The sequence below is a fragment of the Trachinotus anak genome, unplaced genomic scaffold (genome assembly GCF_046630095.1).
Source record: "Trachinotus anak isolate AG129_WGS33_773 ecotype Australia unplaced genomic scaffold, CSIRO_AGI_Tana_v1 ptg000016l, whole genome shotgun sequence".
NCBI classification, from domain to species: Eukaryota; Metazoa; Chordata; class Actinopteri; order Carangiformes; family Carangidae; genus Trachinotus; species Trachinotus anak.
In genome coordinates, this window is record NW_027273867.1 from 2,672,679 (window position 1) to 2,690,599 (window position 17,921).

The 17,921-nt window shown below is 41.9% G+C and overlaps 1 protein-coding gene across 1 annotated transcript; it reads left to right on the top strand.

Moving 5' to 3' along the window:
* Positions 1 to 1,777: 1,777 nt before the first annotated feature.
* Positions 1,778 to 17,061, top strand: gtf2h4 (general transcription factor IIH, polypeptide 4). Its single transcript, XM_071500597.1, has 14 exons — positions 1,778 to 1,916; positions 2,231 to 2,349; positions 2,433 to 2,537; positions 4,394 to 4,525; positions 4,868 to 5,053; positions 6,691 to 6,799; positions 9,485 to 9,553; positions 9,688 to 9,771; positions 10,779 to 10,941; positions 12,860 to 12,990; positions 13,410 to 13,457; positions 13,550 to 13,628; positions 14,757 to 14,818; positions 16,819 to 17,061. Exons 2-14 carry the CDS (start codon positions 2,234 to 2,236, stop codon positions 16,927 to 16,929), a joined length of 1,395 nt encoding a protein of 464 aa, XP_071356698.1. The 5' UTR covers positions 1,778 to 1,916; positions 2,231 to 2,233; the 3' UTR covers positions 16,930 to 17,061.
* The last annotated feature ends 860 nt before the right edge of the window (positions 17,062 to 17,921 follow it).

The window sequence follows — 17,921 nt, forward strand, 5'->3', positions numbered from 1 at the left end:
GGAACTATTATACAAGCTAGTCCAGGAACCATTGAAAAGAAAAGATCATGCATGATTATTATCCTCCAAAACTGGAATTCAAAAACTACTCTTTGGAGTCTACAGTTTTTGACTGTGGGAAAAAAATCAGGTTAGATTAGACAAATATTATGTCTGGCTGAAACGAGATTTCCAAGTTACAGTTTTTCTTAGTAGCTCACTCATCACAACTCTCTCAACTCTAACTGCAGTTCTCAAAGCTCCACACACAAATCCAAAAATTATCATAAACACACCCCAAAGAAATGTTCACAGCAAACACCAATGCAATGCTGAAACAATGAGTTTTTTTTTTACCAAAATGTTACTGTTGTAGCTCTGTCCCCCTGATTCAGTCTTACCCCAAAAGAGGTAAAAACAATAGGTCGGGGGGGTTGAAACATTTGTATTTCCTTGTTACTTGTTATTATATATTTCCCATATTCATACCTGAAAGAATCTTGAAATAGGATTTCAGACCCCCCTAAAGTGGACCTTACCATTTCTTAACACTGAGTTAGTTGAAAACCTTTTCTACCTGCCTCACTCCATCAGTGGCTCACAGGGGGAACTATAAGGTCTTATAATAAATCCATATTTCAGGCACACGCATCCCGCACTTTCTTGAAGTTTAATATCAGCCATATCTGGCCCACATCCAATAAACCAAAAACACAACCTAAAACCCACATTCAAGCAACATCCACACGTGGACAGCTCTAGAGCATCTATAATCTTGAAACAATGTTTTAACTGTGCTGCTGACACAGGGATGAAATACACCCTAATGGTGGCCCCAAAGGACAAAACTACTGTGTTCCCCACCTGGGCTTTCTGTGGGCAAGGCTACATTGGGTCGCCCAAAAAAAACCCTCATCGGGGCCTCAGTGGGGTCTAACTCACATGGGGCCTTCTGTGAGAAAACAGTGTTTTATGAAATGTTGTAAGTCCATATTTACTCTGCGACAACAAATTTATTTCATTTTCTAATTCAGAATTTAAATGATTTAATTTGATAATAAATAATAAACATAATAATAGACAAAACTCCAGATATCCTGTGGGAAACCTGTAAAGTTTGTGCCAGTGGGCTTCATTACCTCCTGTCAGAAGTAAACAACTGTAATCTCTGGAAGCTCTTAGAAAATTAAACATGAAAAGCATAAACTAAATGTCTGAATGGTGGAGTATTAGATCTGCTAAACAAAGGTTATATGAGTGTGGTAAGACTAATGAACAGGAAGACTGATTCTCACACAGTCCTCCTGTTTATAAGTATAGTACATGCTGATCATACAGTATATGCATTGATTTAGATCTTGTGGCCACTGTTCATTGTTAGTACTGTTGGGGCTACTTGTGTTTTCATATGTTTTGAATAGCATAATAAAAATATAATAAATAAAATAAAAATAAAAATAATAAAATATTGAAAAAGAGAGATTGTTGTTGATTCTACTGTGTGACCATATTGGAGGATATAGAACTGCATTGCATTATGCAGAGATATAACTGAATTAGTTTAATCAAAAACTAAACATTGTAACCTTCATGAAGCTAAATTATTAGTTTTACATGTTCACGTTCAAATTTTGTTGATTCAAATTACTTCTATGTGTGTGTGTGTGTGTGTGTGTGTGTGTGTGTGTGTGTGTGTGTGTGTGTGTGTGCAGATGGCGGTACTGCGCCCTTCAAGCTGTTCAACGATCACTATTGAAAATAGCTGAAGAATATGAGGACCAATGAGGAAGCTGGGATTAAAGTCACATGACCTGGAGCCCCAGCTCTGCTGTAGACATGGCTGCATAGAGGAACAGAACTACCTGGTGACAACAATGCGGACAAATTATACCATAAAATAAAAGCGGGAATTCCTCGATATTATATCAGCCCTCACGGTAACACCTCTGTCTTCAGTAGTTTCTTTGTAGTCAATTACTTCCTGAGCACATAACATTTCTGAACATTCAAAACAAAAGCTAAACGTTGAATATGTATGTATACCGAATGAAAGGGGTGATCCAAAGAATTAAAAGAATATCAGTCAGATATTATGAGATCATTATGGTCGTTGGGAGATAACCAAAGCAACAATAAATTGCTAGATTTGAAAGGGAATTTGATGCGACGTTCTGCTCTTTTGAGTTTGAACAACGTAATCAAGGGGACTGAACTTTGCAGCATCTAATGACGCTCCTCTTTATTTGGGCAGATAATGAAGCTGCGTGTCCAGCTGCAGTGTAAGAATTTGCATGAATACCTGAGAGAGCTGAGTCCTGACATACTGGACAGACTGTACAACCATCCAGCAACATGTCTGGCTGTCTACAGGTATGACGGCGGTGGTTATGACAAATGACTCCCGAGGACTGTGATGCTTAGTTTCATATTATAATGTGTTTGATCCTCTATAGGGAACTTCCTCCTCTGGCCAAGAATTATGTGATGCGAATGCTGTTCCTGGATCAGCCCCTCCCTCAGGCAGCGGTGGCATTGTGGGTGAAAAAAGACAGTCAGAAGTGAGTCACTTACCTTGCCATGTCTTCATTACACCAACTTTGGTCCCTCACTGGCAGTTACTGGTTTATTTTATTTATTTACCACCCTCGCCAGCATGTGCCTGGTATTGTTTTCACTGTGTGTGTGTGTGTGTCATGGCAAAATGTGGTCTGGAGACACCTACTATAGTGGGAACTACCTCAGAGGACACGTGCCACAGTCTTATTAGTCCTGTCACAGTTTCATAATGACCCAGAAATAATTCTAATGGATAAACCCTTATTTCACTGAGCTATTAGCAGCGCATTGATTCACTCAACCCCTCTGTACTCACTCACTCACTCACTCACTCACACACACACACACACACACACACATACAGAGGTACATTGAACACAGACCTGTCTGTCTGATTGGATCCTGCAAGGTTGCAAGGTGGGCAGAGCTTTGGGTGTGGCTGGGGTGAGAGCGGTGACTGCTTTGTCACAAAGTTCCAGAAGTCCTGACGGCTGGTTTTAAGGCTCAGTTTCTGAATACAGGCTGTGTGCATTTCTCTGTGGACTGAGGCTTTGATACTTTCACAGTATTAATATAGAACCTAGACCTGCTTTATAATCATCTGCAGCTGCTTATCGTATCTATTCAACTGTTAAATTTTGATAGTGTTAGATTGCATTACATAATACATCATGTTTCCCCTGTCGCCACACTCCTGTTGTTGTTAACAGTTAGTTAGTTGTTGCTGTATTGGTTAGAACCTTCGCATTACCACAACCAATAAACCTACTCCAATTTAAAATAAAATTATTTATTTAAATTTTCAAATCCCCATTGTAATATTATAGTTAATTGTTTAATCCCATGTTTTGTTTTTGCTTATAGCATCACAGATTAACTATGCATTGGTTCTTCTTTTTAGTTTACCTATTTTATTGGTAAACTAAAACATGTACAGACCACGCTATACCGCCAGCATCTCAGACCAAAACAAATGCGTCGTCGGCCACTCCCCCGGCCTTCACTTTCAGCAGGGTGTTATGAATACGATGCTCAGTGAAAGCGGTCACTAAACACACAAGAGGCTTGACTGAATAAAGTTACCCTGTGTAAATGAGAGCCAACAAAAAACAATCCACCCACAACCACAAGCCCACACTAGCATTGCTTTGACAATATGCTGACAATTAGCAACTAGCAATGGCAACATTTGTCAAACACACAAGTTAGCTAACGGGCGGACTGGGGAAGAAATTCAGCCTTGGACTGATCCACTGGGACCGGCTGCATGAATGACACTGATGGAGCTGGTAGCAACTTAAAAAACTTCATGGATGTTTTGACGGTCCTCCGGCCAACTGGGATTTGAGCCAGTAGTCCCCATGTCCAGTCCCCCTGTGCTCTGGTCTCATCTCTGTCTTTGTCACAGCCTATTTAGATGAAAACATGGTTTCTTCTTCTGTGACTCCGCCCACATTTGACATGTGGGAGGAGCCTGTGTGTTTATAAACATGGTGACCAATGTTTAAACAGGAAGGATTAACATGCACTCATAAATGCACTAACATGCATGCTACCAGAGCGGCTACCAAAACAAAGAACAGAGGGGCTCAGATTACGACACACACAGAGGGGGTGTGGCTTGGCTCTCTGCTTAAGACACCATTTCCCCACTATATCTTTACATAGAAAACAGATGTTTACTGCTCTATTATTGTATAAAATCTCATTTGCAGAACCTTTAGACATTATAAAGATGGAAGTGACACAGTAAATGAAATTTCTTAAGGGGAAGCATTTATCATCTACTGAATGGAGGGAAAACAGTAGGCTTCAGCTGAGTTCACTGTGTTTTTTTGTCTTTGACTTCTACCTGCAGGGATCATGATGAATGTGTCTCAGTGCTGGCAGGACTCCGCCTTTGGCACAGTCAGCAGCTGCAGGGTGGTCTGCAGGGATACATTTTAAATCCAGTGTTCAAAGACAACCTGAGAATTGCTCTGCTCGGCGGGTAGGTCGCCTCCCTGCGAACACACTGTCTCTCCCTCTCTTCACAGAAACTGTTCATTTCACAAAAACATATTGAGCGCACAGATGAGTGTCAGAGGACATTTCGTTTAGTTTGTTCAGTGTTTGAAGTACAAGGTGAAATGGTTAAAGGCTAAAACTGCTGATGTTTTGCTTAACCTGCGTCTTGGCTGGACAGGATGTGGTTGGTTAGAATTAAATGTTAATAAAATCTCATTCCTACGGTATAAGTCAAGTCTTACCATCTCTTTTTCATTTGAGATGTAGATGCAGCACTGCAGCTACAGTTATCACCTGTTCTTTCCACTGCTGTGTTCACACACAGGGGCCGGGCATGGGCCGATGAGGGCAGCACTCTGGGTCCTGACCGCCATGCACGGGACATTGAGAGTCTCGACCGCTATGCCATGGAGCGCTGGGAGGTCATTCTGCATTTCATGGTGGGTTCTCCCAGCGCTGCTGTCAGTCAGGACCTGGCTCAGCTTCTGGTTCAAGCAGGCCTCATGAAAAGGTAACACTATTACTTCTGCAGAGCACTAAGAGGTTTAGTTCTACACTGTAAAAGTTTGCATCCCTTTATTTTGAACATCAACACAATATTTAACATTCACATTGATTTAGTACAAATGTTCCTTTATCAAAAATAGTGTATATAAAGAAAGTTATGCCCAAAGGTTTGCATCCCTCTTTATGAAATGTTCTCTAATACTTTGTACGTTCTCCCTTTGCCTTCATAACCTCCTCCAACATCTTTGGGTGCCCCCTGAGCAGCTTTATATCAGGCGTAATTTTACGTTACCAGATTGCTTGGCCGTCGGCCTTGTACAGCCGTCTTCACATCTATCCACTCGTTTTCTGTTATGTTCAAGGCAGGACACTGGAAAAGCCATGGCAGTCACTTTTGAACCATTCCTGGGTTGACTTTGACTTTGTTCTTTGGATCATTGTTTTGTTGAAGGATCCACTGCTTCTTCTTTTTACCTTTTTGACTGATGGTAGGAGGCTTTCCTTTAAAATCTGTTGATGTTAGCCTGCATTCATTCTTCCTGCCTCTTTATGCAGATTTAGTTTGTTCATACGCTCTTTAGCATACACTTCTTGTGTCTAGAAAGTAAGCACTGACTTCCTGCCTGCTTTTCTCCCAAACATTTCAGTCTCGTGCACACTGCTTGACTGTCAGAGATGTGGACTTTTATTCCATTTGTCTCTAAGGACTTTTGCAGGTCCCCTGCTGTTTGTTTCGGATTCTTGCGTAGCTCTCAAGTGAGTTTCCTAGCCCTTCTTTCAGTTATTTTTCTCCGTCTTGCTCCTTGGTGTTTCTGTTTCTTCCATTTCTGGATTATGGTCTTCACAGTTGGTCCTGGTATCACTAAACACTTTGAAATATTTTTGTATCCAGCTTAATTAAATTTTGCCAGTTTCACATTGAGGTCTTTTGGCAGTCAAAAGATCCTGTACACTGTCCGACCTGCAAAAACAAACAATTTATTTGAACGTTTCAGTGCTAGACCTTCATCAGGCAAAAAGTTGGATCGTGTATGGGATTTTTTGATTGCAGCTTTGGATCCACTCACCCTGCTCATACACACCTGCCTCACCAGATAAATGTGCAAAGTTTCTCTTCTGACAGCTGTTTGCCTGATCCCGTTGTTGTTTGCTCTCAGCAAACTGCTTGAAACATGGCTCCTGGAGATCTACTCACATGCAAATATGAAAAATGCTAGCCTAATAGAGTGCCACAGGAGTGAGTCCTAAAACCTGGAAATTAGTTGTATGTCATCCCCCCCCCACCCCCAGATGGTCAGTAGATAGAATGAAGCTTTAAGGCTCTTCAGCACTGGCCTCACTGTTCTGACCCAGAGTCTACGTCCAGGTTTATAAACAGTCTGTGTTTACACTGACTGAAGAGCCAGCTTTAAAGGATTCTTCTGAAAAGTTTGTGTCTATGTATGTTGTTGGGGGGAGGAACTGACATCTGTAACGGTGGAGTCCACTCAAAGACCAGACTGTTCCAGGATCATCGGAGAAGAATGAACATGGACTCCACCTTTGGAGAAGTTATTGTTGTGTTAGTGACACAGAAGTGTAGGAAGACGTCAGGCTTTGTACTGGACCTCATGTTGTCCTGTCTTCTCTTCTGTTTGTCAGTGAGGCAGGAGAAGCGCCATACATCACCTCAGCTGGATTCCAGTTCCTCCTTCTGGACACTGCCTCTCAGCTGTGGTACTTCACCCTGCAGTACCTCAAAACTGCTCAGGTACCTGTGTCTCATCTGCTGCTGTTGTTTATTAATAGCGATGATGTGATGATGATGAAGAAAACTCCGCTGACACCGTCTTGCTTGTATATAAAGAGGTTTATTACAAAGAAGTCCAGCATCAAATCAAGCACCCTGGGTTGGCTGAGAGAGGAGTCGAAGCCAATATGAATATTCCCTTAATAACAGCTCTAACTTTCCTCCTATATAGGTTGGTTGTTTTCTGAACCTAAGGTAAAACATATGGTTCCTATAAATAAAAAAGGGCTTCATTACATGAGATGAGGGAGTCATCCATCTCCCAATGACACCTAGACCTTTTGACCTAGAACCTCTTAGCTAAGGCCCTTAAATCTTTTTACCTAGGGGATCCCTAGCTAAACATACCAAACCCATAAAGTCACATAACATATAGAACTTCAGATACTACACTACTCTGACCTGAAGAGGTTAAAACAAGCTGAACCGATGATGATCATCCACCCAGACTCCAGAGTCTCTCTGACCTGTCATTACTCTGATCAGCACATCTTTAAGCAGCGAGGGCTCGAGTCAGTGACGTGAACTGATGCAGGGACGGGCTGGAATTAAAACCTGCAGACTCCTGTGAAAATTCCTGTGTAAACCTGATCCATGCCCGGTTTGTGGAAAAGAATGTCTGTTACTAGGAGAAACTGAGAAACTTTTACAAAACAGCAGGTCCGTTAATTTGTTCATTCTCGTCAATGTGATGCCTCAGAAACACCCTGAAGGGATTTCTTCAAAGGTGACACAAACATTCCCCTGAGCCGTTTCTCAATACAGAGTACGCCAAGTTCAGACTCTCGTACTTGGTAAGTCCAGACTCCTGAGGACAGGGGGACTTTTTATAATTGCAACAGCAGCGTTCTTCCTGATAGATGACACTTCAACACACCTGACTGAACTGTGACAAAATCATCTAAACTCAAGTCTCCACAAACAGTTGGAAAAACAGAATCAACGCAGTGTAGTGAAATAGACACTTTTCATATCCCATATGTAATATATATTAAAAATATAATGAAGTTTAATACGAACCATGCTGCCACTGTTCATTTTCCTCTCTGTATATTTATGTGGTGGTGTATTTGTATATGTAAGAAGCCTACAGAGGCAACGCTGTTGTGAAACTGTCCAGGACGTCTTCTCAGACTAACGAACAGCAAACAAATGTTACATTTCCAGACCAAATTTCATCCTCCGAAAAGAGGATTTTATCAGATATCAAAACGCTACGGACACAGAGCTGCAACAGTCAATTCCCAAAGATAACCCTTTTTTTTCTACCGGGGCTGCGGTGCACACTGACCAGCCGGTGACCTTGGGCTGAGCACCTGACCAAATTTCAAGCAGGCGTTATCTGGATAAACGGACACAGATTCAGAAACTAGATGGTCACTGTCTTGCCTGAAAAAATATCTAAACCTCATGAAGTGTATAATGACAGACCTGTTTCAGCTTTGAGTCAGGATCAGAATCTCAGCCATTGTCACTGTCTGGTGAAAAATGCATTCTGGGATACGTAGCTGTCTCAAATCCCAATGTATCCTGGATGAAACGGGCGGAATTAGAACACTTCCGGATATTTGATCTCCTCTTGGGTAGATGAGGACTTTGAATTGGAACAGTACAGAGACGAGCAGACTGAGAAACAGCTTTAGACTCAAGGATCTGATCAGAGTTTGGTGGTCAAAGGTCAAGGTCATTGTGACCATAACTCACAAATTCATACTCTAATTATGACGCAGTTTAACAGAAGATGTCTAATAGGATAAAACATTGAAGTGATGACATTTTTTATCTGTGGAGGATACCAACCAGGAACATGTTTGACCCTCAGCTGATAAAACTGACACAGTGCTCACTGTGGTTATACAGGGACAAACGTCAAACATCTGCAGGAAGTGTTGAGTTTCAGAAACAGCAGCTTAACAGTGTGAATGAAGAGTGTCTGTGTCAAAAAGAGAGGCTGCTCCCAGCAGAGCGGTGAGTGTGACATGGCTGTGCAAATGTGTATCCTCCTCACTGTACCATGTGAGCAATTGGAGAACAGGTGATACCTCTGGCTCTCACGTGGAATTATTGGAGACCCACATTATTTGTTCATGGCAGCTGTTATTTGTGTACCCGGGGCCAATTGCACAAAACACCAAGAAGAGTAGGAGAACCCTTAATGATGAGGAACCGATTCTACATCGTTCCACTTTCCACAGCTGCTCCTCCAGCTCCTCCGTTATTAATGATGCTCTACAGTGTCATGCTGTGCACCTTTCCGGTCAGGTGTGGTCGAGGTGTTTCATGTGCTCAGATCAGTTTTGTGCTGCGTTGCTCACTGAGTTCAAACTTTCTGAGTTCAACAGTGTTCCCGTCAGAACCACAAAAGGATGAGATAGCAGCCCACCGGCCTCCTAAAAGTGATAACAGGTATCACAAGCTTATGTCAGCAAACAAACAGTTTCCATGGGAACAGTACATTTTTACTGCTGTAAGGAAACCTCTTAAGAGATTCTGTGCAACACCCTTAAGTAACTCCCCGAGCTAAGAAGAAATTTAACCTTAAGTGTTACACTTCAGTAGAAAACTTGAGGTGCAGGTTTTGTGCAGCAGGCTTTTATTCGAGAGTATCTACTGATATATCTACATGTCATATGTTGTGTTTTGCAGTCCAGAGGGATGGACCTGGTGGAGATCTTGTCGTTCCTGTTCCAGCTCAGTTTCTCTACTTTGGGCAGAGTGAGTGCACAGCTGCTTGCATCTACTTGATCCTCAGAGTGCACTGTGCTGAAAAGCAACATAACAATGTCATGACACAATGTATGTGTGTGTTTCTTTGTTGGTATTGATCACGTGTGGCCTGTGTGCCTCAGGATTACTCAGTGGAGGGCATGAGCGAGTCGTTACTCACCTTCCTGCAGCACCTGCGCGAGTTCGGTTTGGTCTTCCAGAGGAAGGTGAGGCACTGAGGAAAATGCTGTCAGCACCACTTCCCTATCACCTCTTTCAGATGAGAAGGGACTGATGGTCCTCATGGGGGGGCTGGGGGACTCCAGCAGCAACACAGCAACTGTACTTGCATTCCCACTAGGTGCACATTCACCTGTAGAGCGCGTTAAACATTTACAATGTGACAGGTGTGTTCAGGTATTTATAGCAGCTAACAGGTGCAGCAGCAGTAGAAATGACCACAATAAGTAACAGATGAAAAGAGGACACCACATACTCACACACAGTACTAAAACATGTAGCTATGTTTTAAAGGGATTAAGCATCACAATTCCATAAAGCTAGCAGACAGATTTACAAGAGAGAATCGAAGCAGCATAGGCCAAGATGGTGGCTTTAGTGCTTAGTATGAGTCAGGTTCCTGGATCCTACATTTCCCATAATGCAGTTTGATAATCTGTTAATCAGATCCTTCCTTAGATCCACACCTTTGTAACATAGGTTAATAGAGAGCAGCAGGGATGACATATGACGGGATGACATCGTCATCACCTGGCTCCCTCCACTAACAGCCAATAGGATTTCTCCGTTGTGTTTTGGATGAGTAGAGAAAATCAGCAACAGTTTCTGATGCTGACAGGTTTTGTTCAGCAGGATAATCTTCACTAATGACTCCACTTTATGATGTTTGAAGCCTAAATACAATCAGCAGCAGTAAAAAGCTCATGTTAGGCTATAAACCAACGACACCACGGTCACATGACTTCACCGTCACCACCACTAACCTTCAGCCTGTAGTTTGATTCTGGTAGATTTTAAGACTGATGAGTCAACAAACAGAAAAAAAATCTGATTTATGCCACAAAACTACATTTTTACATCAAGTGACTGTCACTTCCATCACGTGACAGATGTGATTGGTGTAACTTTAGACCTAGTTCAGTGAGTGTACACATGTACAGTACTGTATATAGTTGTGTTAGTGTCCTGTAATTCTTCTGTCTTTGGTCATCAGAGGAAGTCGAGGCGGTACTACCCCACCAGGCTGGCCATCACTCTGGCTGCGGGGGTCACGACCGGCTCCCCCTCCTCCTCCTCCAACGTGGCTTCCACTCCTGGTACTGGAGATGCAGGCTTCATTGTGGTGGAAACCAATTACCGCATCTATGCCTACACAAGTACGTCTGAACACGAGGCTTTTTGTGTTGCTTGTTAACACTGATGTATTTTACACACTGTTCAAGTCCCTGTTCACGTGAGACCACTGCTGACAGTTCACAGGTTGTGAATCGACTGCTGCTGACTGGGGATGGGTATCGTTCAGATTTTAACGGTACTAATGCTTTTATGAGTGCTGCTTATTGAGCCGATACTTTAACAGTTCTCTTATTGATCACGTACTTTAAGGAGAACTGTTAAAGTACTGGATCAATAATGGAAGTACACAATTGAAAAGAGAATCATGTACTTTAACAGTTCTATTATTGATGCAGTACTTTAACGGTTCTCCTATCAATCACGTACTTTAACAGTAATCTTATTGATCCGGTGCTTTAACAGTTCTCGTATTGATATGGTACTTTAACAGTAATCTTATCGATCCGGTACTTTAACAGTTCTCTTATTGATCTGGTACTTTAACGGTTCTCTAATTGATCCATTACTTTAATGGTTCTCTTATTGATCCGATACTTTAACTGTTCTCTTATTGATCCGATACTTTAACAGATCTCTTATTGATCCAGTACTTTAAAGGTTCTCTTATTGATTTGGTACTTTAACAGTAATCTTATTAATCCAGCACTTTAACAGTTCTCTTATCAATCGTGTACTTTAACAGTTCTATTATTGATCCAGTACTTTAATGATTCTCTTATTGATCACGTACTTTAACGGTTATCTTATTGATCCGGTACTTTAACAGTTCTCTTATCAATCTGGTACTTTAACGGTTCTCTTATTGATCTGGTACTTTAACCGTAATCTTATTGGTCTGGTACTTTAACGGTTCTCTTATTGATCCGTTACTTTAATGGTTCTCTTATTAATCTGGTACTTTAACAGTAATCTTATTTATCCGGTACTTTAATGGTTCTCGTATTGATCCGGTACTTTAACAGTAATCTTATTTATCTGGTACTTTAACGGTTCTCTTATTGATCCAATACTTTAACTGTTCTCTTATTGATCCGATACTTTAACAGTTCACTTATTGATCCAGTACTTTAAAGGTTCTCTTATTGATCCGGTACTTTAACAGTTCTCTTATCAATCGTGTACTTTAACACTTCTCTTATTGATCTGGTACTTTAATGATTCTCTTATTGATCCGGTACTTTAACGGTTCTCTTATTGATCTGGTACTTTAACAGTAATCTTATTGGTCTGGTACTTTAACGGTTCTCTTATTGATCCAATACTTTAACTGTTCTCTTATTGATTTGGTACTTTAACAGTAATCTTATTGATCCAGCACTTTAACGATTCTCTTATCGATCACGTACTTTAACGGTAATCTTATTGATCCGGTACTTTAATGGTTCTCTTATCAATCTGGTACTTTAAAGGTTCTCTTATCGATCTGGTACCTTAACGGTTCTCTTATCAATACTTTTTGTTATTTTTTAAGAGAAAAAAAAACATTGAAATGCTGGTTCCGGTTACTTTTCATCATTAACCCATGTTGGTATAATGTGTGTGTGCTCCAGGTTGGTACGTGCACTTGGACTCAAGGATGAACTGATTAGAATTTGGTTGTCAAAAGTCAAAGGTCAAGGTCACTGTGACCTCACCAAACACAGTTATGGCCATAACTCCAGATTTCATACACTAATTATGACAATGTGACAGAAACGTCTAATAGGATAAAACAATGATGTAATGACATTTCATCATCATGACCTTTATCCAAATGGTCAAAGGTCAACTTCACTGTGACATCACAATATTCTGCAAATAAACTGAATGCATTTATGAAATTCCTTCAAAGTCTCCATACAGACATGGATATAACACTCGTGTGTGTGTGTGTGTGTGTGTGTGTGTGTGTGTGTGTGTGTGTGTGTGTGTGTGTGTGTGTGTGTGTGTCTCCCCCAGACTCAGAGCTTCAGATCGCTCTGGTGGCTCTCTTCAGTGAAATGCTGTATCGGTTTCCCAACGTAGTGGTGGCTCAAGTCACGAGGGAGTCAGTGCAACAGGCCATCGCCAACAGCATCACTGCACAGCAGGTACACAGCAACTGCACACACACTGACCAGACACACTAACAACTGTACCAAGTCCACTGTTAATCTATATTTATACCTTTCTTATTAAAACAGTAGCAATCTGTTTTTTAGAGGTGTTCTGTACTCTGCCTTTCAGCTTACTGTGTGATTGAGCCAGAGCAGCTTAAACCACCTGTTAATGAAGTTGGTAAAGTTCCCTCAAGTTTAACCCGAGCTGATTTAGCTGATTTATTTGCACTGAACTTACAATAAAATATTACACAGTAAAAGAGGAGAGGAAGGAAGCCCAGCGGGCAAAAACATGCAGACTAGAAATACTAGTCTAAACTACAAATAACAGCTAATCAAACACCCAGATATGAGCATACACTGCTAACCTGAATATGAGTAATAAGTCTTTTTTCTTTTACCCTCGACAGATTATCCACTTTCTAAGGACCAGGGCTCACCCCGTCATGCTCAAACAGGTACCTCACACCCACCTGTCCTGTCACACTCAGCTCTAATCATCATGACTGTTTTTTATTTCCTGTGTCTTCATCCTCCATCTCCTCTTCAGACCCCAGTGCTGCCTCCAACCATAACGGATCAGATCAGACTGTGGGAGCTGGAGAGAGATCGACTGCAGTTCACAGAGGGTGAGCATCTTTATTTTACTGTGCGTGCATGTGTGTGTGTGTGTGTGTGTGTGTGTGTGTGTGTGTGTGTGTGTGTGTGTGTGTGTGTAACCCTGGGGAACAGGTCCTGAACTTGATGTTTATGTATGACGGGCCTTTATTTTGTAATATGTCGTCATATTGTGGTGGAACATCTTGTTTTTTGTGCTGCTCTTGTTCTGAATTGCTGTTAATACAAATTCTTCCTCCATGTTTGTCCTGATGAACTCATCACGATGACACCAGAGTCATGTCTTTCTCACCTCTCTGTCTCTTTTTAACACGAACACTGTTTTCATTTACCAGTTCATTTCAGTGACTTGTTCTTTGTTAATGTGCATTTTTCACATTAAAAGCCCATCACTGGCCTCAAAGGGCAAGATTACTACTTGCCCTGGTAGACTTTCAGGGCTGTCTTACACCCTCTGCAAAGCACAACACAACTGTCTTTGCTAGTTCCAGACTGACGCAGTTGTTATTTTTCTGTCCAGCGTCCATGACAGAAAATCCCCTTAAAACTCCACATGCCGCTGCTCAAATGGTTAAAATGGCTTCTCTGTAGAGCAGATTGACTCGGCCGTTCTTTCCCCTCAGGACACACAGAGCTGGGTATGGGAGATAGCCTCTCTGATTGGTTTATTGTATGCTACACCTTAAACACTCCCATGATTCATTAAGAGACTCAGTACAACCCTATTTATGCAGCAGCAACAGTTTTTTGACAGTGACGTGGACACGCCCTCAGTGTACCTGTACTACCTGCTGTAGACCGTGAGCTTGGGAGCGTTCAGATAGAGCCCAGAGTGTGAGGCATCTGCAGGAAGTGTTAGGTTTGACGGATGGCAGCAAAAACATGTGGAAGTGACTGGAGTCAATTAGTATTCAAATTAAAGAGAGAGCGTGTTGGCAGCAGAGGGATGAGGAGGCCATGACGCTGTTGTTGTACTGATGGAATTAGCGCTGTGGAAATGTGTTTTATGAGCCTCAGTGACGTTATAGGAAATATGTCTTTGTGTGTGATGTCATAGACAGGATGAGTGTTGACGTGGTGCTGACCTTTAACCTCATTCTCACCCGTCTGTGTGTTGTTGGTGTCCATGTCTCCCTCAGGAGTGCTCTACAACCAGTTCCTGTCCCAGGCAGACTTCGAGGTGCTGCGAGACCGAGCTCAGGTTGGACTTTGCTTCCTAACTGAATGATGGGGGTTTAAGTGTTTTTTATAATCAGTATTGTACAGATTTTATAGTCAGTTTAGATTCTCTGCTGTTTCACACCCAGTTACCTACAGTTGTACATTTTATTCATGGATCTCTAAAGACCACAGCACTGATTTTCCTCCATTATTCACAGTGCTAAAATCGCACATACACTCTGTAGCTAAAAGTATATGGACACTTGTGTTAACATGTTTTTTTTGCGCTTCTGATCTTGGGTTAGTCAGACTCCTTATTCCCAATGAAAGGGAAGATGGTTGATTACTTTTGTAGCTCTGGCATCAGTTTTATCAGTTCTAACTTTTTATACCTCCAAGAGCTGGAGGTCCGTCCGTCCCGTTCTCATGGACACGATATCTCAGTAACACCCTGAAGAAACATATTCAAATTTGGCACAAACGTTCACTTGGACTCAATGATGAAGTGATTACATCTTGGTGGTCAAAGGTCAAAGGTCAAGGTCACAGTGACCTCACAAAACATGTTATCGTCCTTCTGAACAAAATATCTCAGTAACGCCTAGAAGGAACTTCATCAAATGTAATACAAACTTTCACTTGGACGAAGGGACAAACTGATTACATTTTGGTGATTAAAGGTCAAAGGTCAAGGTCAGTGTGACCTCACATAACATTTTATAGCCATTACTCAAGACACACAGCAATTATGACAAAATTTTACACAAATGGTTCATAGTTACTCTGGATAAACAGGGATGTGATCTGAAACTAGTTTGAGTTCCGGAAGCAGACAACCATAAGGCTGTGACTCCTGTTTTCTTACAGACTTTCAGATGCTCAGAAATATTGGCTGGTGTTTCCATAGGAACAGAGTCTAATGTGACATCTGCATTTAGGTCTATGGGACAGATGTCAGTAAACAGGGTCAGACACTGGATGACTGAAGCTCGTACATTGGTGTGACATGTCAGAAGAACAGAAGAGCAGCTCTTCCTCAGCTGACTCAGGATGTGAATGTGATCAGAATCAGTCAGTCACACACCATAGTGGACTATAGTAGTACACTATATGATAGTAGAGCTGCAGTTACACAGATGTTTCCACATCTGAGAGTCCACAGAGAAAAGAGACAGAATCAGATGAGTCGTCCTTCACCATCTTCTCCACAAGGGGGCGAGGTCCTGTGTGGTGTTCACTGAGACAACAATACAGGCCTGACTGCTGGACCCCACAGTGACGGGGTCTGGCATGGTTTGGGTCCATTTGTCCTCATAGAGGGAGGGGTCACTGCAGATCAATACAAAGTTGTTCTGAGTGATCACCTTCATCCTGTGACGACACATCTCTATCCTGACGGGAGGGGTCTCCAGGATCACAGTGACGAGGGGTCACTGATGGTTTGATGATGATGATGTGGATCATGTCACCAGGTCTCAGCATAAGCTCAGTTAGAAAACAATGATGTCCTTTACTTCAGCGCACCGATCAGGATGTAGAATCAAAATCTGATGGGCTTTAAGACCTAAACTATCCAAACTTGCTAACGCTAATGCTAACGCTTCATTCCTCCCTTCTGTCCATTATAAATCCAGCTGTCTGGATTTCATTCTGTTAATCACATTGCTCATGCTTGTTTTTTGAGTTATTCTGTAGTGCACCATTGTTTTCCCTGAACGTACTCCCCTGTTTACTCTGTTTGTCTGCATCTCCTGTTCTGCTGATGATGAGCCAATAATTCCTGCAGTGATTATCGAAGTCATCTCATATGAACCATGTGTGCCGTCAGCAGTGGCTCTGGAAAATGATCCACCTCCTTGACCTTTCCAACTCGCTACTGCTCTTTTTCTGTTTCATGATATAATCATCAGTTCTTTGCAGTTACATCTGTTCCTGTGAGAAGACATTTGGACCTCTCTAATCAGATCCCTGTCAGTGAGGTGCTGATACTGTACGTTAACTCGTTGTCTGCTGCCCTCTAATGGAGCTGTTGTGTTGCAGGGTCTGGGCTGTCTGGTGTGGCAGGATGTGGCTCACAGGGTGATGGTGGTGACACCGCAGGGACACAGCGAGGTCAAGAGGTTCTGGAAACGACAGAAGTCTCACACGTAAATGGCGACGAGAAGGAAACGTACACCTCTGTTCATTCTTCTTTCTTTTTTTATTTCTTTCTTTTGTTATTTGCTAATAAACCAATGATGAAGTACTGTTTTATATACTGCAAATAAAGCAACTGATGTTGGAGTATGGAGTTGAATTATGTTGGCCATCAGCGGAGCTATGGAGCAGTGCTTTTCATAAGAGGATTCCTGTTTTGTTGGTACTGTGCACATGGACGAGGCACAGGAACAATTTAATACACAGGAAACTCAGCAATGTGCGAACAATGGCAGTGAAGGCTGGGCTTTAGAATATTTTAAATATCAGCTTTGCAAATGTTGTAGGAGGGAATGAGGACAAACATTTTCAGGTTGTTGGTCCATCCCATCCTCATTAACCTAACACAGTTTCTCAGGAAATCCTCAAGAGAATCCCTTCACATCTGGCACCAACATTCACCTGGATGATTCACAAGGATGATGTGATTAGATTTTGGTGGTCACACACAGAGGGATGAGTAGAGCTGCAGTTACACAGATGTTTCCACATCTGAGAGTCTACGGAGAAAAGAGACAGAATCAGATGAGTCGTCCTTCACCATCTTCTCCACAAGAGGGCGAGGTCCTGTGTGGTGTTCACTGAGACAACAATACAGGCCTGACTGCTGGACCCCACAGTGACAGGGTCTGGCATTTAAGCCATAACTTAAGACTTCACACAGCAACTATAACAAAATTTCACACAAATGTTTAATATGTTATATGAACCTTGATAAACAGGGATGTACCTCAAACTGCTCTCAAGAGAAGAGTTTCTCAGTTGTGTGTAGAAGCAGGAGTTTGGAAGCAACTTTGGTCCATTATGAAACTTAAATAAGAATGATGTGGAAACTTGAAGCCTCCAGGTCACATACTGTATGCAGAGATATTTCAGTGAAATAAGAAGCGTCTTGTATATTAGTTTTGTTTTACTTTCACTAAAATGTTCCTACACTTTTGAAAGTT